This window comes from Morus notabilis, unplaced genomic scaffold (genome assembly GCF_000414095.1).
Source record: "Morus notabilis unplaced genomic scaffold, ASM41409v2 Scaffold283, whole genome shotgun sequence".
In the NCBI taxonomy this organism is placed as follows: Eukaryota; Viridiplantae; Streptophyta; class Magnoliopsida; order Rosales; family Moraceae; genus Morus; species Morus notabilis.
Genome location: NW_010360513.1, coordinates 1 through 21,532, shown reverse-complemented (window position 1 = coordinate 21,532; position 21,532 = coordinate 1). Strand labels below are relative to the sequence as shown.

The 21,532-nt window shown below is 36.5% G+C and overlaps 2 protein-coding genes across 6 annotated transcripts; one reads left to right on the top strand and one right to left on the bottom strand.

Moving 5' to 3' along the window:
* Positions 1 to 1,900: 1,900 nt before the first annotated feature.
* LOC21405451 (probable receptor-like protein kinase At5g18500) lies at positions 1,901 to 6,284 on the top strand. Its single transcript, XM_024164611.1, has 8 exons — positions 1,901 to 2,329; positions 2,751 to 3,439; positions 3,539 to 3,643; positions 3,863 to 3,985; positions 4,099 to 4,269; positions 4,430 to 4,559; positions 5,400 to 5,612; positions 5,836 to 6,284. The coding sequence occupies exons 2-8, from the start codon at positions 2,772 to 2,774 to the stop codon at positions 5,959 to 5,961; spliced, it is 1,536 nt and encodes a 511-aa protein (XP_024020379.1). The 5' UTR covers positions 1,901 to 2,329; positions 2,751 to 2,771; the 3' UTR covers positions 5,962 to 6,284.
* Positions 6,285 to 7,709: 1,425 nt separating this feature from the next.
* LOC21405450 (double-stranded RNA-binding protein 4) lies at positions 7,710 to 18,453 on the bottom strand. Of its 5 annotated transcripts, none has more exons than XM_024164645.1 (8): positions 18,265 to 18,453; positions 17,981 to 18,116; positions 17,058 to 17,211; positions 16,192 to 16,488; positions 15,479 to 15,652; positions 14,813 to 15,023; positions 14,625 to 14,698; positions 7,710 to 7,938 (listed from the first exon to the last, which is right to left on the bottom strand). In XM_024164645.1, the coding sequence occupies exons 4-8, from the start codon at positions 16,381 to 16,383 to the stop codon at positions 7,852 to 7,854; spliced, it is 738 nt and encodes a 245-aa protein (XP_024020413.1). In that variant the 5' UTR covers positions 16,384 to 16,488; positions 17,058 to 17,211; positions 17,981 to 18,116; positions 18,265 to 18,453; the 3' UTR covers positions 7,710 to 7,851. The 5 variants fall into 5 exon arrangements, with proteins under 5 accessions (XP_024020413.1, XP_024020410.1, XP_024020409.1 ...); XM_024164642.1 differs by having other exon boundaries at positions 7,907 to 7,938; positions 14,072 to 14,698; XM_024164641.1 differs by lacking the exon at positions 7,710 to 7,938 and having other exon boundaries at positions 13,827 to 14,698.
* Between the last annotated feature and the right edge of the window lie 3,079 nt (positions 18,454 to 21,532).

Here is a 21,532-nt window from a genome sequence, read left to right as displayed (position 1 = left end):
ATACCACATTAGGCTACCACCATTACAGTTCAATAACCCCTTTTCATTCTTCTTCTTCCTCTTCTTTTAAGTTTTGTTTAACATTTTTATATTCAACTTTAATTTTAAAGGGCACTTTTATTTCCCCCCCTCTCTTTCCTTCCCATTATCTTCTCCAATAAAAGGGCCAAGCCGATGTTTCTGTTAGACAGACTTTATTTGGTCCTTAAATTAATGTGCTCCATCATTAGACAAGAATAAAAATTAGAAATGTAAATGTAGCTATCCAAGTTGAACACGATTTGGAGTCTATTCAAAAAATATGTTTAATCTGTTAAACAACTCTGAAAAAGAGACCAAATGTAAACTAAAAAAATTGGCCAAAGAATTTGACTACTTCACTAGGTATTAGCAGATTAGCAAAATTTGCACGTAATTGCATGTGCAATAATGCAATATACTTTCCAAAATCTATAATCCACCAAAAATACCTCTTTAGAATTTGAAAAAAGGGGTCTAATTGGCTATTAGAGATTTATACAAGTCATTTAAAAAAAAAAACATACAAGTCATTTTTTTTTAAACAATAGATTTATAAAAGTCTGTGATCTGTCTTTACTAAACAATTATGAAAATGATATGTATTGCCCATATTTTTCCATTCTCCAACACCAAAAGAGGAACTATTGTCAATTAATACGTTTATTAAACCAACTAAAAACCAAAAAATATTATTTCTAGAATTCCCTAAGAAAGATGAAATTTGACATGTGGGTACTGGATATGCTCTGGACAGATTATAGCAGGGCTTAAAATAATTTACTGTCGAGACAGATTTTCAAAAATAATTTAACATAATTTGCTAAACACTTAAAAACTAGAAGATTTCTTCTGTTAAACCTAAGGATCTCTATTTTTAGTTGTTAAATTTATATGATAAACTGTTTGTTTTGTGTAAATGAGATCCTAAAAAAAAAAAAAAAAAAACCCCCGCCCCCCCCCCCCCCCCCCAGAAAACTAGAAGAAGATGTCAAGTTGTTTTTTTTTTTTTTTTTCTTTTCTTTTTTTTGTTCAGAGCAAAAAAGTTTTCTGTTTTTTTTTTAAAATTTTTTTTTTCACATTACAGATCTCATACTGGGTAAAAAAGGGTAGTTACTCAATTTTTACTTCTCCAGACTCGGTCCCATGTTAAGTCCAATTGAGATGCCTCACCAAATAGATATCAAAAGTGAAAACCACAGCTCCAATTGGAACAGGAAAGAGCATGAGAATTATTATTAAAATACCAAAAAAAAAAACCCAAAAGAAAAAATATTAGCCAATAAAAGGAGAACCTTTATGCTGTACAATCATTATACACACACACATACAAATACAGCAGTCAAACACACCCACCCTAAAAAATAAATTTAATTAAAAAAACAAATACAGAGAAAATAAAGAGTAACATTTTTTTTATTTTACCGATTTAAATTTAAAATTTAAGTTTTACTATAATAAAAAATTTTAAAAAATAATCATATTTAATTTTTTAATTCTAATAAAAAAATTTAATTTTTTTATTCTAATAAAAAAATTTCATATAAAATCACATCTTAATTTAAATCAGCGTACTAAATGAGCCATAAATATTACTGATATAATCAGTAATCTTTGACAACAAATCAAAAAAAAGCCCAAGGAGACCTTTTTACATTAGACTTCCATGCTCTTTCACTGTATTATGTTTTTATAATGTATACAGAGTCTGTTTAATTGTGATTTTATGTAAAAAAAAAAATTTATTATAATAAAAAAATTAAATATAATTATTTTTTTAAACTTTTTATTATAATAACGCTAATTCGTGAAGTGAACGGGTTCATAACTTATTTATGTGTTGGAAGGGCACCTACCACTGATAACTCCATTTCTTCTTTTCTTTCTTACTATTCTTATTTTCCCCCACTACTACTAAGAATAATATCAGAATTTCCATGTACCTGTACGTCGTCAGGAGCCACAAGACCTTTTTATTTGTCTTTTTTTTTTTTTGGATTTGGTTTTGGGTTCTTGACAGGTCTCAGCAGGGCTGTGTCTGGTGCCAGAAAGCTCCTTCCCAGCTTAGATTCAGGCACCCATTTGCCCCACAAAGAAAACCCAGAAAGGGTTTTCATATCTTCAGCTTGTAGAAGTTGGCTATATAATTGGATTTTCTCATAAGCAAAATGGGTTTTTCTTAGCTCAAGTTTTGAGCTTTTTTCTTTTTTTCTTTTGGGTTGGTCAGAGATCTGGGGTTATTGGGAATGTTGAAGGAGTTTTTGAGATCTGGGCTTTGAAGGTTTGCCCTTGTGAATCTCATCACATTGAGGTAAGCATCAACATAATCAATTCCTTATATCATCCGCATTTCTATATTCTTTGTAACGTTTTGTGTCTCTATTATGTTTATCAGTTTAGCCCTTTTTTATGGCTAAAGTTTGTGTTTTTGTTTGTTGAAATGGTTTTCTAATTATGGACCAATAACTTGCTCTAAGATATAATGGGATCTTACTGTTAACACGTGTTGTGATCTGTTCGTGTTTATGTTGTCAATGAATCTCATTCTTAAAAGAAGTAGCTTGTAACCGTGTTAACTGTTAACTTTGGATAGTATTCATAAAGAGTGAATGATTTGGAATGATATCAGATTTCTTTATGGTTCTTGTAAAAGGTGGAACAAGTGAGAACTTTTTATATTAGATGTTGCTTTGATTAAAACTTTCATTCATATCCTGCTCAAATTTTTATAGGCAACCAGATACTTAAAAAATATGGCTTCTGATCTCAATGCGGAGTTATCCAAGAAAACGGCCATTTTTGGTCTTAAAGTTTGGGAAGTAATTGGTATTGCTGTTGCACTATTTATTATAATTATCCTTTCTGTGCTGTCACTTTGTCTTACTTCCCGGAAGAAATCAAGAAGAGCTAGGGACAGGGTTCCCCTTAGCCAAATCCCGACAGTATCGAAAGAAATTAAGGAAGTTCGAGTGGAGCAAGTAGCTGCAACTGAATTCGTTCCGCGGGATGGAATTCTTCTTACCATTCATGACAAATCCAGTGACAAAGAGTCGGACAAGGTTCTACTCCATCTGGGAATGGGGAAGGCAAAGAATGGAGGGAATAGCAGTCAGTCAGGTTCATTTAACCGCTTTGATAAGGATGGTGCTGGTTCACAATCAGGAGAAGAAGGGAGTTCCGGTTCTATGACTGTGTATAAGCCATCTTCTTCGTATCCAATAACTGCACCGTCTCCACTGAGTGGCCTGCCTGAATTCTCGCACTTGGGTTGGGGGCATTGGTTCACATTAAGAGATCTTGAGCTCGCAACTAACCGGTTTTCAAAAGAAAATGTCCTTGGTGAGGGTGGATATGGAGTTGTTTACCGGGGTCATCTGATCAATGGAACCCCAGTGGCAGTTAAAAAGATCCTCAACAACCTGTAAGTTTTAAAGACTTTTACATTCTGATATTGGCATGATATGCTTCTCATTTTTGTTGTCAAGTGCTTGTCTGAGCTTGAACTCTTATAATCCTACAGGGGCCAGGCAGAGAAAGAATTTAGAGTGGAAGTTGAAGCAATTGGCCATGTGCGCCATAAGAATTTGGTTCGTCTTCTGGGATACTGTATTGAAGGCACTCATAGGTACCACTGCTGTTTTTTCTAAGCGTATTCTATAATTGTCTTTTCATGTCTTCAATCTAAATTTGTTTTCTACAAAGATTATGAAATACTTATCACTTTGTTAATGAAAAGAATATATATGTCAGTAGTCACTTGAATTTGAGAGGTGACCTGATCATCAGTTTTCGCCTTTTGGTATTTGACACCATAGTCTACTAATGAAGAATATGTCAATTTCAGGATGTTGGTTTATGAGTATGTAAACAATGGAAATTTAGAGCAGTGGCTTCATGGAGCTATGCGTCAGCATGGATATCTCACTTGGGAAGCCCGTATGAAGGTCCTTCTTGGCACAGCAAAGGCGTATGTCAACTTATCTTCATCCTTTTCAAGCTGCCAAATATATTTCCAATATATATACATATATATGTTTTATTGCGTTCTTAGTTCTCGTTTCATTTAACTACTTGATTCAGTCTTGCCTACTTACATGAGGCTATTGAGCCAAAGGTGGTACATCGAGACATCAAATCAAGCAATATCTTGATTGATGATGACTTTAACGCGAAGGTATCTGATTTTGGCCTGGCCAAGCTGCTGGGTGCCGGGAAAAGTCATGTGACAACTCGTGTTATGGGGACCTTTGGGTTAGTATTTTTCTTCTCTCTAGAGCATGACAGTTTCTTCCTGTCCTCAAATTTGTCTTCTTCAATTCCGGACATTCGGAGTAAGTCGTTAAACTGGTTCACATGGATTAATTGTTCACCATATTCATGTATGTCCTGGTTCTCTCCCAACATTTTGCAGATATGTCGCTCCTGAATACGCGAATACCGGCCTTTTGAATGAAAAAAGCGATGTCTATAGCTTTGGAGTTGTGCTTTTAGAAGCAATTACTGGCAGAGATCCTGTAGACTATGGTCGCCCTGCCCCTGAGGTATGCTCTTATTTTGTTTTCTGCTAATGAAAGAGTTTGTCAAAACTATTGCTATGCTCATCTCATCTTGCCATCTCAAAAGTTAAGAATTAGATGGTGTATTGTGTATCCTATTGGTATGCATTTGTGATTGGAATTTAGTAATTTACCTCTTGCACAGACATTTTAGATCACTGTGATTGTTCTGTTAAATTGACCTCTTCTTGCTGCTTTCTCCTATTTTCATTTATTGGATATACTTTGCCTGGTTAGTGGTTATGGAGTTATAAATATGACAACTTGAATTAATCATTTTGACCAATTGGCATATGAATGGCTTGGACAACTTTAATTCAGTCTCGGACCCAAATGTCCAAGCCATTTTGACCAAGTCATTATGTTACAATTTTAATCTTGCTATTGCCTGTCTGGCTTCTGTCTTGCAATATCCTATGTAAGATTATCTACCCTATTAAATTTCTTTAATCAATTTTCGTAATTTTTTTCGACTGCACTTTGAAAATTTGTTTGAAGACTCAACTGCACAATTTGCAATTGGTCCAATTTTGGTACCTACTTTGGACGTTGATGTGTCATCAATGAATTCCTGCATGTTTCTGTCTTTGACTTAGCTTCTGATTAGTTACTGTTACTATCATGGGTATTAATCACATTATCCCATTTCCCCAATTATGGTATTATGAACTGTAGCACCCAGTTTAGTTCCGTTTTCTCCGCTTAGTGTTGTGTTCAAATCTTTTTAGAAGAACGCCAAAGTTAGGATAGGCAAAAAATGAAATTGGCCCGGTTGTTACCTGTTTCTGGAGATTCATTTGACATGAGGTCAAATCATACTTACAGGTAAATCTGGTAGATTGGCTGAAGATGATGGTCGGTAGCAGGCGCTCAGAAGAAGTCGTAGACCCAAACATTGAGGTGAGGCCATCAACAAGAGCCCTAAAACGAGCCCTTTTGACCGCATTGAGGTGTGTTGATCCAGATTCTGAAAAAAGACCCAAGATGGGTCAAGTTGTCCGTATGCTTGAGTCAGAGGAGTATCCTATCTCAAGAGAGGTCAGTTTCTTGTTCTATCTTTATGACAGTTTCTGTTGGACTCCACTTGACCTTATGTTGATGAACTTGACTTTGTCTCATAGCTGAAGCTGATTTGTTTGTGTATCACATTTGTTTGTGCACTTCTTTAATCCTTATCATGTTTAACCTCCCAAACATTGGGAGCTTTCAACCTTTATTCCGGTCTAAATTTTTTAGTAAAACCATGCTTATTACTTTTCAGGATCGAAGGCACCGAAGAGCTCAAGCAGGTAGCATGGAGATTGATTCCCAGAAGGAATTTTCAGATACCGACCGGAGTGACAATCCGGGTTCAAGATCAAATAGCAGAGGCTACCAACGTTCATAATTAACACGAACTCATTCGAGTATCTGAGGCATATATTATCATAATTCTTAAAATTCTTTCAACTCTTTGATTGAGCTTGTCTATCTGAGCTAATGTCGCCGGCGGCACTTAAGGGCCAGTCGGACACCGGGAGGGGGAAGGCAGTTGGAGGTTGTTGAGATGATCTTTTTGTTCCTTTTTTTTGTTCCTCCTTTTCAAAATCTTGTTTCCTACTTGTAGATGAAGAGATTATTGTTTGTGTATGAAAGTGGTGGTTTGTGAAGATCCCATAACATTGGAGGTATGTACAGAATTAATTGGTAGTAGCTCTTCAAATTGTTTGATGATTATGGTCCTCTCTTTTTTGGTCTGCCAAACAACAAAAAAAGGGAAATAAAATAGTAAAGAAAAAAAAAAAACGTTTTCTTTATAATTGTATCAACAATACAGCTGCCATAAAAGCTCAAAAGAAACCCAAAAATAAAAAATAAAAAATCAACATTCAACACCACGTTGTAGGTCCTCACCCTTTGTTGGGATCCATCACCCCTTTTAAATAGGCACAACAGAGACAGCTAATGCAAATATGATCGACCTACACCAAATTCCCCCCTTGAGGCAAAACGACAACATGGTCATAAAGACAGTTGTCCATAATAATGCTTAGAAGCATGGTACAAAGATTGATTTTGAATATAATGCCAAAAAAAAAAAAAAATCGGGTTCTGGCTTGTTTGATATATTATTATATGATTTTGAATACAATGAAAAAAAAAATGGACATCTTTCTTTGATATATTTTTTTGCCCTTGCTGCCACCTGTTTATGAAAAAAGGGACAGAGAGCGCATATAAATGTAACAATCTTTGAATTGGAAAACGCTTTACACTTGTTATAGCTCTCAATTGTTCTCAAGAAGATAATCAAGGCAACTAGTTATCATTTTCAAACATCAACAAGTGCAGATCTCGTGATGTTGGATAATCAAGAATAGGGGATGATAGCCCCACTTGTAATTAATAAAAAAAATATTGCTAAATTTATTTTTTTACGTGAAAATGGCATTCATCCACAGAGCAAAAAATGTATGCTTTTACAGAAGAGTCCAAATTAAGACAAACAACCCACCCAGACTAAAACATTCAGAATTAAAAGAGCGAAACTAGCTAAACAGTGAATTACAAATTCACGAAAAACGTAAAAAAAAAATAAAAAAAAAAGCCTCACCATGACGCGCAACATAAATAGTTTCTAAAATATCATCAATTACAAAAGCTTCAAGGGAATCCCTAGCTTTCCAAGCTGCAAGGCATTTTGCATTCAAAATTATCCCTCATAGCCGCAGCCATCATTATTCACCTTAACTTTGCTTACCGAAGGACAATACGACCCGTTTTGGGCATTATAACCTTAGCTTCTTTACTCTACACTGGTATTTTGATCGTTTTAGGAACACTACCCGAACCGCCCTTCCCCTCCTCTTCTCCATTTTTTATTTTGTAGTCTGATTCAACAGAGTACAATCTCCCATTATCCTAATGCCAAACATAACAAACCATCCATTTTATTCATTCCAATAGGATATGCTTCCAATGACCTCTCTGTTAGGACGGAGCTATGCTAAATTAAGGGTAGACCATCTCACCTGAAATAGTATTTTTTTTCCTTTCAATTTTAAATCTGAAATCCGTACATTCTGGTGGAGACGACCATCTCACCTGAAATAGTACATTCTGGTGGAGATAAAGCCGTTCCAGATTTATGTCTGATCTCAACAAACGCGCAACGGTTCAAAAATGGATAAAAAGGAAGACAAAGCAGCCGGTATAGTTAAGATTCCAATAGCCGGGCCGAGAAAACAAGGTTTATTATACAGCAGAAACAAATGAAAGGTTTGATCCACGCCAAATGCTACTGATACATGTTCCCACTGGTTCCGGTCATTGTGCCACTGAACAAGGTGGAGCTTGGTTTAAAGGCATGGGAGCAATCGACAACCTGCAAATTTAAACGCCAATTAGACAACTTCAATTCTGCAATATTATATATTCGTGTGTGCGTATGTATCCAAGAAAAAAGCAATACAGAAAATGTGCATAGTTCACATAAAACATTACCACAGTCTGATAACATTAAAATTTCCCGGGCATTTAGAACCTAGGGCAGCAGTGCAGTCACAGTGAGCATGCAACTGAAAAAAAGAGAGATATAACAAAAGCTACTGAAAGACAACGACTCAATCAAATTTTTCTGCACTCCATAAGAACGAGACAGATACTGAGAACGTCAATGTAACTAATGGCTAAAACACATTTAGTTAGATTATGGGACATAGAGTTGGTGCTTCTTGGATCATGAAGAATTCCACAAAACAGAAGTGCAGATGCAGAGGACAAGCCACATCTATAATCTGAGAAATGTAGAGTGAACGGCTAGACGCACGAAAAGTGAGTTAAGAAACAACAATGGCTGGATCATTATCCCAATGATCTACCACCAATTGCAGTCTTGCTTGAGTTTGCGAGCCAACCCTATGGCATGAGCCTCATCAACCATTAGGTTCAAATTGGGGACAACTTCTAATCATAAAAGCAAACATCCATATGAATTTTGTCCATGCAGGACACGTACTATTTCATCCCAACACAACGCAGTGTCTAGATGGATATTGCTCCAACCTAGAGGCCGTAGCGATGAACTAGAAGGAATATGATTATTAAAGCTAACACAATGAGAAATCAGTGGTTCAAAAGAAACGGTGGACTGGTAAATTCGTGCTATCGTGTTGAAAATGCACTCTATTCCCAAACATTAACCTTCGAAAAGGGCGCAGAATATAAATTTTCATAACATGCATAGCTGCTATCTATCTATTTATGGTCCCCAGGACCTAAAACAGTTCAACACCATAGATTTTGGAAGGCAAGTAATCATGTTAAAAAATTAGGAACAAGTGACCAACTGCAAGCTTAGACTCAAGAACCGAAACTAATATCCTACTCAAACAATTCCATCAGCTTACTACTATCGCTAGAAGTTGAAAAAGTACATCAAGAGAAAAAGTAATTGTAGAAATAAGGGAAAGTATAATGTTTGGCCTTGTTTCCCATTTAAACCGGTCAATTAGGAGTTGTGAGATAGATTAGGAAAGTAGTTTATTTTTTTAAATAAAAGAGATTCCTTAAAATAAGGATCTCCTTTATTGAGGGATTTCTATACCTAATTAGGTGGTATGTTTTCCCTATAAAAGCCGTGTAAATGTTGTACGGTTCAATAAAGCAATATACAATTTTTTCTGCCCTAGAAATTTACATGGTATCAGAGCCGTCCTGTCCTTGATGGTTGAAACGGTGGCTACAGAGGAAAGGAGATCCTCGGCTTCATCTAAGGCAGAGAGTTATAATACTGGCGAACCATACTGAACCACCAGCGGCTCCATAAATTGAATGGGAAGAACTACTTGGAATGGGCGCAATCCATGAAGCTGGCTATCGACGGCAAGGGAAAGCTAGGCTATTTGACTCGAGACATGGAGAGACCTAAGGCTGAAGATTCGAAGCTGAGTGCATGGAGATCTGAGAACTCATTAGTCATCGCCTGGTTGATCAATTCCATAGAGCCAATGATTGGTAAATCGTACCTTTTTCTCCCCACCGCTAGAGATGTTTGGGAGGCAGTTTGGGAAACCTATTCCGATGCCGAAAATTTTTCACAAATTTTTGAACTAAAAATTAAGTTGTGGAAGTCTAGGCAAGGTGAACGTGAAGTGACTGTCTTTTACAATGAGATGGTGTCTTTGTGGCAAGAATTAGATCAATGCTACAATGATGAATGGGATTGTCCAACCGATAGTGTTAGGTTTATGAAAATGGAAGAGAGTGACCGGGTGTATCTTTTCTTAGCAGGCCTAAACCAGGAATTTGATGAGGTTAGGTCTAGGATTCTTGGAAAAAAAAACCTTTGCCTACACTTCGAGAGGCTTTTTCTGAGATTAGGAGAGAAGACTAGGAGGAAGGTTATGTTGAAAAACGATTCTGAGGTGAAACCAGCCACTGGTGCTATCAATGACAGTTCGGCCTTTGTTTCAAGGAATGAATCGGAGAATGACAGGAAGAAGAAACCGTGGTGTGATCATTGCAAGAAACATTGGCTTACACGGGAAAATTGCTGGAAACTCCATGGGAAGCCTCCGAATTGGAAGAAGAAGAATGCTCCAGACAATCGGGCACTCCAAGTATCCACTGAAGAACAGGGGCAACAAAGTACTCCAGAATCGCTTCCTTTCACAAATGACCAACTAGAGCAATTGCACAAACTTCTCCAATCTCCTCAGTTCCGAGTAAACCCATCAAATTCTTCCTGTTCCTTTGTCCAAACAGGTAAACCTGTCTCTATCCCTGTCTCGGTTTTTTCTAGCAGCAGCCCCAGTCAAAACAGTTTCTGGATCATAGATTCAGGGGCTACTGATCACATGACAGGCTGTTCCCAGTTTTTTTCCACCTATACTCAATGTGCAGGAAATAAAATGACAAGAATCGCTGATGGCTCATTCTCGGCAGTTGCTGGAATAGGAACTGTCAGGATAAATCCCTTTATAATCTTGCATGATGTCCTTCATGTCCCTAACCTTTTTTGTAATCTTGTGTCAATTAGTAAAATTACTAATACTCTCAATTGTTGTACTGTTTTTAACTCCTCTCGGTTTGAGTTTCAAGAAATGGTCTCGGGGAGGACGATTGACAGTGCTAGGAAAAGTGGCGGACTCTATATCCTTGAAGATGGAACCAACTCTGGACAGCAAGTTCAAAATACTTGTTTGAACTCTATTTCTGTTTCTAATAATGTTATGCTTTGGCATTATAGACTAGGACATCTAAGTTTTTATTACTTGAAACACTTGTTACCTGATTTATTTCGAAATAAAAGTCCATCTTCTTTTCAATGTGAAATATGTGAATTGGCAAAACATCATCGCTCTTTTTTCCCTTCAAGACCATATCAAGCTTCAAAACCTTTTTTGTTAATTCATAGTGATGTTTGGGGACCATCTAGAGTCACAACAATGTTTGGCAAAAAATGGTTTGTTAGTTTTATTGATGATCACACACGGCTTAGTTGGGTTTATTTACTAAAGGATAAATCTGAGGTAAAAGAGATTTTTAAAGTGTTTTATACAATGGTTGAGACATAGTTTCAGGAAAACAATCAAAGTGTTCAGAAGTGACAATGAGAGAGGATACTTTAATGAAGTCCTAGGGGATTATTTTTCAAAAAAAGGGATAATACATCAAAGCACATGCCCAGATACACTCCAACAAAAAAGGATAGCAGAACGTAAAAACAAACATCTCTTAAAAGTCACAAGGGCACTACTTTTCACTCATCATGTCCCTAAGTATCTTTGGGGAGAAGCACTTTTAACTGCAACATACCTCATAAACCGCATGCCTACAAAAATCTTGAACTTCAAAACTCCACTTAATACCTTTAAAGATGCCTTTCCAACTTTAAGATTGATATCTGATTTACCTTTGAAAGTATTTGGTTGTAGTGCCTTTACCCATATACATGACCAAAATCAGGAAAAATTAGATCCTCGAGCTCATAAGTGTTTTTGTAGGCTATGCTCTACACCAAAAGGGGTATAAATGCTATAATCCGAGAACAAGAAAAATATTTGTTACTTTAGATGTAACCTTCTTTGAAGATCAACCATTTTTTGATAATCATCTTCAAGGGGAGAGCCTAAGTGAAGATTATTTTGATTTTCTGGATTTCCTTGGCACATCTGATAATGTTCAAAGTCTAAATTTCTTAATAAATGTGGAACCTAGTGATTTGACTAATGAAAACTTGGATGCTGGAACTATAGAGCCATCTCATAATATTAGTAAACATGGAAATAATGAACAAGCAGGTACAAAAAAGCTACTTGTCTACTCGAGAAGGAACCGGAAGCAAGGAAATAAGACTGACACCTCCCAACATTGTCAAGAGTACACCTCAGATCATTTAGAATTCTATTGATGTTCCAGCTAATCCTCATAAAGCCCCCACTCACATAAATCTTCCTCATCAAGAGTCTAGTCAGTCCGTACCTACTCCCATAGATCCTCTACATCAAGAGTCTGCACCTGTGTCTTAACTTGACCTTCCAATTGCTCAATGTAAAGGTGTCAGAAGTTGTGTCAAGTATCCAATGCCCAATTTTGTTACCTATAAAAATTTGTCCCCAGTGTTTTCTGCGTTTGTCTCACAATTATCTAGTGGGAGATTCCAAAGAATGTGTAGGATGCTCTAGAGGTTCCTGAATGGAAGGAAGCTATTCTTGAAGAAATGAGGGCTCTTGAAAAAAATGGAACGTGGCAGGCAATGGAGCTGAAAAGAAGACAGTTGGCTGTAAATGGGTGTTCACAACCAAGTTTAAATCCGATGGATCCTTAGAAAGATACAAGGCTCGCCTGGTGGCTAAGGGGTTCACTCAAACGTATGGTATTGACTACCTTGAGACCTTTGCACCCGTGGCAAAGATGAATACTGTCATAGTGCTTTTAACAATTGTAGCTAATCTAGACTGGTGACTTCAACAACTAGATGTGAAGAATGCACCTCCAGGTTTTGAGAAGAAGTTTGGCTCAAAGGTATGCAAACTAAGAAAATCCCTGTACGGCTTAAAATAGTCACCGAGAGCCTGGTTTGAGAGGTTCACTCAGTTTGTAAAAAAACAAAGATATGCTCAGGGACAGGCAGGCCACACCGTGTTCACAAGGTACTCAGCTGGTGGGAAGATAGCTGTTCTTATAGTTTATGTTGGTGACATTATTCTTACTGGGGATGACGTGACAAAAATGGAGCGGTTGAAACAGTGCCTAGCCTCTGGGTTTGAAATCAAAGATCTGGGTTCACTAAAGTATTTTCTTGGTATGGAGATAGCTCGGTCAAAAAGGGAAATTGCGGTGTCTCAAAGGAAATGTGGTGGATTTACTTAAAGAAATTAAAATGAGTGGATGTCGTCCTGCCGAAACACCCATTGATCCGAATCATAAGTTTGGGAGCAAGGAAGGAAAACCAGTAGATACAACTCAATATCAGAAGCTAGTGGGAAAACTAATTTACTTGTCACATGCACTGCCAGGCAGCATTTGCCGTGAGCCTAGTAAGTCAGTTTATGCATTCTCCTCATGAGGAACATCTTGAAGCAGTCTACCGTATCCTTAGATACTTGAAGAATTCTCCAGGAAAAGACTTATTTCTTTGGAAAGAACGAGCATCGAGGTGTTGACGCCTACACAGATGCAGATTGGGCATGGTTTATTTCAGATATGAGGTCTACATCAGCCTACTGTACATTTATGTGGGGAAACCTAGTAAAGCAGAAAGCAGAATGTTGTGGCTCGTAGTAGTGTTGAAGCAGAGTATAGATCAATGGCACATGGAATTTGTGAAATGTTATGGCTTAAACGGATCTTGGAGGAACTGAGAAGACCAGTGACTGCCTATGAAGTTGTATTGTGATAACAAGGCAGCCATTAGCATTGCCCATAACCTAATCCAACATGATATAACTAAACATGTTGAGATTGACAAGCATTTTATAAAATAAAAGATCGAGACTGGAGCTATTTGTATGCCCTTCATTCCAACATTGCAACAAGTAGCAGATATTCTCACAAAGGGATTATTCAGACCAAGCTTTGCGTTTCTTATTAGCAAGTTGGGCATGACAGATATCTATGCACCAACTTGAAGAGAAGTGTAGAAATAAAGAAACTAGGATGTTTGACATTGTTTCCCATTTAAACCGGTCAATTAGGAGTTGTGAGATAGATTCGAAAAGTAGTTTATTTATCTAAATAAAAGAGATTCCTTAAAATAAAGATCTCCTTTAATTGAGGGATTTTTATACCTAATTAGGTGGTATGTTTTCCCTATAAAAGCCGTGTAAATGTAGTTCAATAGAGCAATATACAATTTTTTTTGCCCTAGAAACCTACAGTAATTATATTTATGAGTAGCACAACAAACTTGAAAGTGTAGTGACCTCCAAATCAAACTGCAGAGTAAAATTCATCTACTTATGCAATAAAAATATTTTTAGGCAAATTTAAATCTCAGGACACTAAATCCTTACTAGGTGTACACCAGAAGTAAAAGTTTGGGGAAGAAGAGAAAACTCAATGAGCACCAGTGCACAATCTCTTATTAGCCTTCTTCTTGTTCTTACGGCGCTTCTTTGAACTTGGACCAGTTTCCATAAAGAGTGCAGAAGTTGGATGCACAAATTGAATTGGTAATTTAGTTGCTTGGGAGGCTGGCTCATGTTGATTGTTTGCTCCAAAAGAATGTTCTGGCTCTTGTGCCTTGAATTCATGCTTTGGCGGCCTATTTCCAGAGTCTGGAACAGCAATTGGAAATTCAGTTGCTTGAGTGGCTCGCATAAGTAGATTGTTTACTCCAAAAGAAGGTTGTGGCCCAACTATCTGGACTTTACATGTTGGCACCCCATTTCCAGAGTCGGGAACGGCACCAGCCGCAGCATTATCAACAACTGTTGGGAGACTACTAGCAGCTGTTAGAGCATTGTTAGCAGCCAAACTGGCTTCAGCTCCAACATCTTTACCAGACACGCCCTCAGAACAATGCGTCATGTTTGCCATTGAAGGAACAGTGCTAAGGTTACTAACCTTATGCAACGCAGCATAGAGCTTGACTTTAGATTTAATGATATCATAAAGAACTCTCCCCATTCTAGAATCACCTGCAATATCCTCAATTAGTCAGCCACAATATGGCCACGCATGAAGACACCATTTTCTCCTAAGAATCAAGTGTTCTCAAAACAAAATTGTAATTACTAATGTAGTCAAGGTACCCAAAAGTGACAAAATAATGGTACGAGCCACCAATCGTTCAGCCTCTTTCTTATTTTTACCGGCGCCACCAGTGTAGGAAACACCATTGAAAACCAGAGAAGAATTGAACACCGGAAGCAATCCTTCGGGTTTAATGGTGTTGTAAGTAGGCATTTCCATATTCATCTTAGTAGCAAATTCATTCAAGATAGACTTGCAAAAGACTGTGTCCTGAAAAATAATCAAGAACGGTTTAGTTAAACCACTACATCGATAATGACCAATAGTTGCTAAAATAAATAAGTATGGAACAGTTTGTGTAATTTTCAGAAATACAAAAAGGAAACAAAATCTTACTTAGCATTAACCACAATAACCACTAGAAAGTTGCACCTCATTTTTGCATTTTCTTTTTTCTTTTTTTTCCCCTTCACCTGGCAAGCAATAGTAAAATGCAAGACTTGGGACTAGGTGCAAAAATAAAATATTAAAGGAGCTTTGTTTAATTTTCAATGACGTATGGAACACAGTTTGCAACCTTCACTTTTTTTCTTTGATTAAAGGAAACTTGAAAAGTTGTCAAACATTTTACCATAAACATTTCAAGAGCACTGATTGAGGAAGAAAAAGTAGTTAGATAAAGAGAAAATGCTATGTGAGATTCATTGAGAAAAAAAAAATCTAACCTTGTGAATAAGAGGCAATGCATCTGGAAATCCCCATGGAAAACCATCATCATGCTTTTTCTGGGATATATACTTCGGCGTAAGTTTGGCAACGTCTTGTTCAGCAGCTTTACAGGTGGAAAAGGTCTTTTGAGAAGTATATTTGGCACCATCAACTAATACAGTTGCTCTAAACTGTGGGGCGTGTTGAAATCCTTCATTAACGATTTGATAAATGGGCAATGGTATGTTCAACTTGTGAGTGCATTCTTGTAGGCGATTCTTGTGCATTAGATGTTTAAGTTTGCCTATTTATATTGTTCAAGATACATATGTAAGCAATATGATGAACTATGTGCATAAAAAGAATAACAAATCATTTGTTTCAGCAACTTATTGAAAATTAAGCAAACCAAAGTGCTTTAAGACACTGGTTAAGCTTTCATTAACAGTGGTCTAAAATCCATTGTTTCATTAACCCAAAAAGGGGAGAAGACACAGAGAACTATAAATAGCCTACCTCACAGAAAAAGTAAAAAGAAAAAAGAAAAGGAAATCAAATGACAAAAAAATACAGCCCTAAAATAAAAGCATAAAGGAAGTCAAAAAAAAAAAAAAAAAAAACCATAACCCTAAAAAGATAATCCATTGCTTGCATTATTGCATGAACCTATAATTGAACAGAAAAGGAAAAAGATGGGAAGAAATACAAAAGACGTACGAGAAGAACTTACTAGAGCCGGAGCGGGAGGTTGAGGAGTAGGAAAAGGGATCAAAGCTTGATCCGCATAGTTAGTGTGTGCTTGAGCTTGAGCTTGAGTTTGAGTTTGGGGCATGGAGGCTGAAGCCCGAAATGAGAGCTGAGGCAGAGGCTGAGCGTCAGGCATGATAATAGTGGCTTGACAATGAGGCTGTTGTTGGCTCATCTCATCTCAATCTGAATTTGATTTGATTTTCCTCTCAAGATCAACTCTAAGTCTCCCACTTTCTCACACTTCCAAACTTGGAGGAGGTTTGATTTGTTAACTGCTCTGTACAATACAAACATTAAAAAAAAAATGAATGCCATCAATACAATTTCTTGCTAATCAAAATACTACATGGATTGAGGATAGATACAGAGAGATTATAAATATATGATATCAAGTTAAAGAAACCAACACAAGATGGTGGACAAATAAAAATGAAGAATTGGAAACATTGGGAGTTAATTAGACTGTATGCTCTACAAATTCCAAGATATAATTTCTTTCTTTGAGCAACTTCTTGATTGCGTTAAAATTGGCATTTCAAATTGCAACGGTAATTTAGGGGGAAAAAAAAAAACAGAGATAACTGATGAAAAAACAGAATAAGCTTCATATTGCTGATGGTGTTAAACACGCGATGATTTTTCTTTTTCTTATTATCTTAAATTAGGAACATGAAAGTCAAATCTACAAATGGAGAGAAATAGCAGTTTAACTAATATGACATCACTTGTAGTTTAAAGGGCTTAGCACGTCAATTAGACAATTACCAAAAACAGGGCTAGCCTCAAAATTACCATGTTAAACAACAATACATAGATTTTTTTTTAATGATCAAGGGATAGTATTACCTGATTTCTATTCCCTGGCTTTCGTATTTGCATAAATTCTTGATTCCGCATCAATTGTACCCGTATAATCTCTTGATGACAAGTGCTTGTAAATCATAATAGCTTCATGTTGGTAAGGCCACATGCCACAAGTATGCTTGTCTTTTCCATTTGTCTGGTTTTGATTGCCAATAAGAGCGGAAAAAAATATCAGGATTCAGGCGTATGAAAACCACCCATATCATGGAAAATTTACAGAGATATAGATATTTTTGTTTATCTAATGTATGAAATTAATAACTTGATACATGAAGATAAAATGTAAGATTTTCTTAGCAACCTCATACAAAGTAGAGCAAAATACAAGAATCTCAAATTTCCTTTTATACTTCGTATAGCATAATAGCACCAATACATGTAGATGAAATAAAAGATTATGCTGTGTTACTCTCCATATAACAGCAAGTCATCAAATCAGTCCTTGTTAGATTGGGGCGCTAGCATGATTTTTCTCACCTACTTTAATTGTCCCCCCTTTTTTTTTTTCCTCACTAGGGGGTTAGACTAAAGCACAAAAGGCCAAAAGCCTAGCAAGGCCAATTCCTAATATCCTACTCTCTCTCTCTCTCTCTCTCTCTCTCTCATGAGTATAACTGACTCGATCAACCAGAGAAGATTTCGAGATTTGCCTTTAAACTTCATTTGTGAGACAGAAACAAATGGAAAAAAAAAATTATAAAAGTTAAAAAGAAAATTGACACACACAACAATCAAAAAACTCAACTCTGCATCGAATGCTTTTGTTTGTTTCTCGGCAATCAAACAAGCCGCATCACCAAAAAACACTCTGAACAAAAAAAAATTGAAACAAAAAATCGAAACAATGGAAAATCCACGAGGAAACAAACAGAGTTATCAACAATTAAGATAAGAATAACGCTCACCAGAATCAGAGTTGACTAGAAGCAAGGAGACCCTCACTCAGAGACGCCGAGGAGACAAAACGGAGAAGGAGATCACTGGGCAAAGGTTGTGAGTTTGAGTCTGAGAGAGAGAGAGCCGATAAGTGAAAGTGTCAAACTGAAAGAGATGAAAACTAAAGGTGAGTAGGGTTTTCCAATTTGGAGTATCAGTTTCAGAAAAGAAAATAATAAAGGATGAAATACCCTCAACAAAAACACAAATGTAGGACTAACAGAAAGAAACAGAGAGAGAATTAAAGACTTACCGTCGGAGCTTCAGTCGGCCAGCGTCAGAGCTTCACCCGCCGTCGGATGCAAAACCCTAGAAGAAGAAGAAGAAGAAGAAGAAGAGCGAGTGGTGAAGCGCGAAACGCGAAGAAGGAGGGCGAGGGCGAGGGCGAGGGCGGGCCGACCGGAGAACCCTATTAATTTTCGGGATAAAGAGCCAAATAGCATAATCGGTAAATTAATTAGGATTGTTTTTGGGAGTAAAACTCAACCAAAGTTTGAATTTAAGTTATAGGCTCGTTTAGTTCGTTAATTTGAGTTTTTAATTTAAGTTCAGATGTGATTTTATGTGATAATTTTTATTATAGTAAAAAAATTAGATGTGACTAGTTCTGAGAGTTTTTTACTATTATAAAACTCAAATTCTAAACTTGAATCGGTGAAATAAATAATACTATAATTTTATTTAAGTTCATGTTTGTTTATAAAATTTGAGTTCGAACTTGAGTTTTAACTTGAGTTTGGGACTAAAATCTGAGTTTAATGGGATGTTTGGTACCTAGATTCGTTCCCTGATTCGAATCATGGTTCGTGGTTCGCTACAGTATTTTCTCTCACAAAAAATACACGTAAATCAAAAATGGTTCTAATCTATGAAAATTTCTCTTTGAACTCAAATTCTTAAACTCCAACTCAAGTTGATGTATAATATTTTTTCTATTATTAAAAACATCATAACTTTTTCGTTTTAATTCCGATTGAGATGATTTTTTTTTTCTAAACGTTCACAACGAAAAGACGAATAAAATCCCACCTATATACCCTATAAAATTTTTTTATTACCATTGAGTTTTATTAAAATATTATTTAAATACAAATTCAAGTTTTGACCCACTTAAACACAAACTCAAATAGATTCTTAATTCAAATAATAACTCAAATGTGCATATTCAAACACAAACTCAAAATACAAATTCAACTCAAATTATAACTCAAATTTAATTCAAAATCTACACTCAAGTCACCATAACTAAAAAATACAACCGAACAAGCCCTTAATAAATTATAACATATTTTTTAAAAAAATAATAAATTATAACATAATTTGATATTTTAATTTTTAAATATTATTAAAAACTCAAAAATTTTCTTAAACCTCTTTTTCTACATCTCTTTTCTTTAAATATTTATTTTTTAAAAAGTAGTAAATTATAACATATTTTTTTAAAATAAGTAGATGATAGTCAAGTCCATGATGATTGGGATCGGCGACTGGAGATTATTTTTTGGCAACTTATGATCGTTTTTTAGTAACTAGTGATTGTTTTTCAACGGTCGTTTAACACTGTATTTACTGATAAATACAATATTTACTAGTAAATATCATATTTACCCAAAAAGTCGACCACCGACTCCGACGACCGTTTAATGCTGTATTTACAGGTAAATATCATATTTATCAATAAATATTGTATTTAATAGTAAATATCGTATTTACCTGAAAATCCGGCCACTGACTTTAGTGGTCGTTTAACACTATATTTACCAGTAAATATCGTATATAGTAGTAAATATCATATTTATTCAAAAATTTGGGCACTGATTCCGGCGACCATTTAACACTGTATTTACTAGTAAATACCATATTTACGAGTAAATATCATATTTATCTGAAAATTCAATCACCGACTCTAGCGACCGTTTAACATAGTATTTACCCGTAAACACAATATTTACCGGTAAATACCATATATATCTAAAGATCTCGCCACCAACTTTGGCGGCTATTAAACATTATATTTACCAGTAAATACTATATTAACCGGTAAATATCATATCCAGCTCTGGCAACCGTTGACTATTTTTCGGCAACCGACAGCCATTTTCTTGTAACCATCACCGACAATCATCTATGACGATTGGTAAATACCGTATTTATCATATTTATCTATAAATCATGCGACAGGCTCCGACGACTAGTAAATACCATATTTACAGGTAAATACCATATTCACTCGTAAATATCATATTTACCATAGTTATCTAAAAATCCAATGACTAGTTTCAGAGACTGGTAAAATACCGTATTTACCTATACATATCACATATACTAGTAAATACTGTATTTATCTGAAAATCTAACAGATGGCTCCGATCACTGTTAAATACCATATTTAGCAATAAATACCATATTTACTGTTAATACTATATTTATCATATTTATCTGAAAATTCGGCTTCGACAACTGCTAAATACTGTATTTATCGATAAATACCATATTTAATTATAAATACTATATTTATCCACAAAATCAAAATCATTACATGTTCTCGAGAATCCACAAATCTCCATGTTCCTCGCCTCACCGCCGATGATGCTTGCATGAATCGGAATTTGCAGATCGTTGGCTCACATGAGTGGCGATGATAAGATCCAGCTTCAAGACGATGAGATCGTGTTGGAATCGACGATCACGATGTCTGTGGAATATCTTCGCTTGGATCTGACTTTGTTCGAGTGGTCTTCTCCTTAGAAGATGAGATCGCACCGGAGAATAGACGATCGCGATGTTGCCATAATTTGATTGCGAATCAGAGAGAGAAAAACGGAGATGGACTGGGAGGGAGAAAAAGAGATCGAAGTTGTGAACGGGGATCCCGACTGAAATCCACCACGGCGCGATAATCTTGACAATCTGTGGTCGCCATTGCCCATTAGTTACTCATCGATCTCCTCTGGCTCTGATGCTAATGTCGCGACCTTCACCACGGGATCTGGTTCGCGTGCGGTTCTGGTTCGCCAATGATGTCTTGACAACCTTCATCTCCTTCAAATCTCTTCGAGGTTCTAGCGATGTCAACTTTTGACTATCCGTCTAGATTTCATCATCCTCGCCACCAGCAGTGACGAGATCTCACAATCGCGCCATTGCTATTCAGTAACCAGATTTCTGTAAATTCTGAAGCGGCTGTGGAGAAATAAAGAAAGGGAGAAAGGAACCAATGAAGGTGAGAGAGGGAGAGGAATAGAGATGCAACAATAGGCCGGTCCAGACCCATCTTGACACAGTAACTGGCCGGGCCGGCATAGCCTGTCACTGTTTAAGGCACAGCCCAACCTATAAATATTGGTGGGCTGGGCCAACATATATTAGTTCATGGGCCGGCCCGACATGACCTATGAAAAATCATGTGTCAGGCCGGGCTAAGCCGATGATGGGCCGGCCCAACCCGGCCCGTCTAGGCCCATAATGGCCCGGCCCAACCCAGCCCATCTAGGCCCATAATATTTTTATGTTTTTTTTTT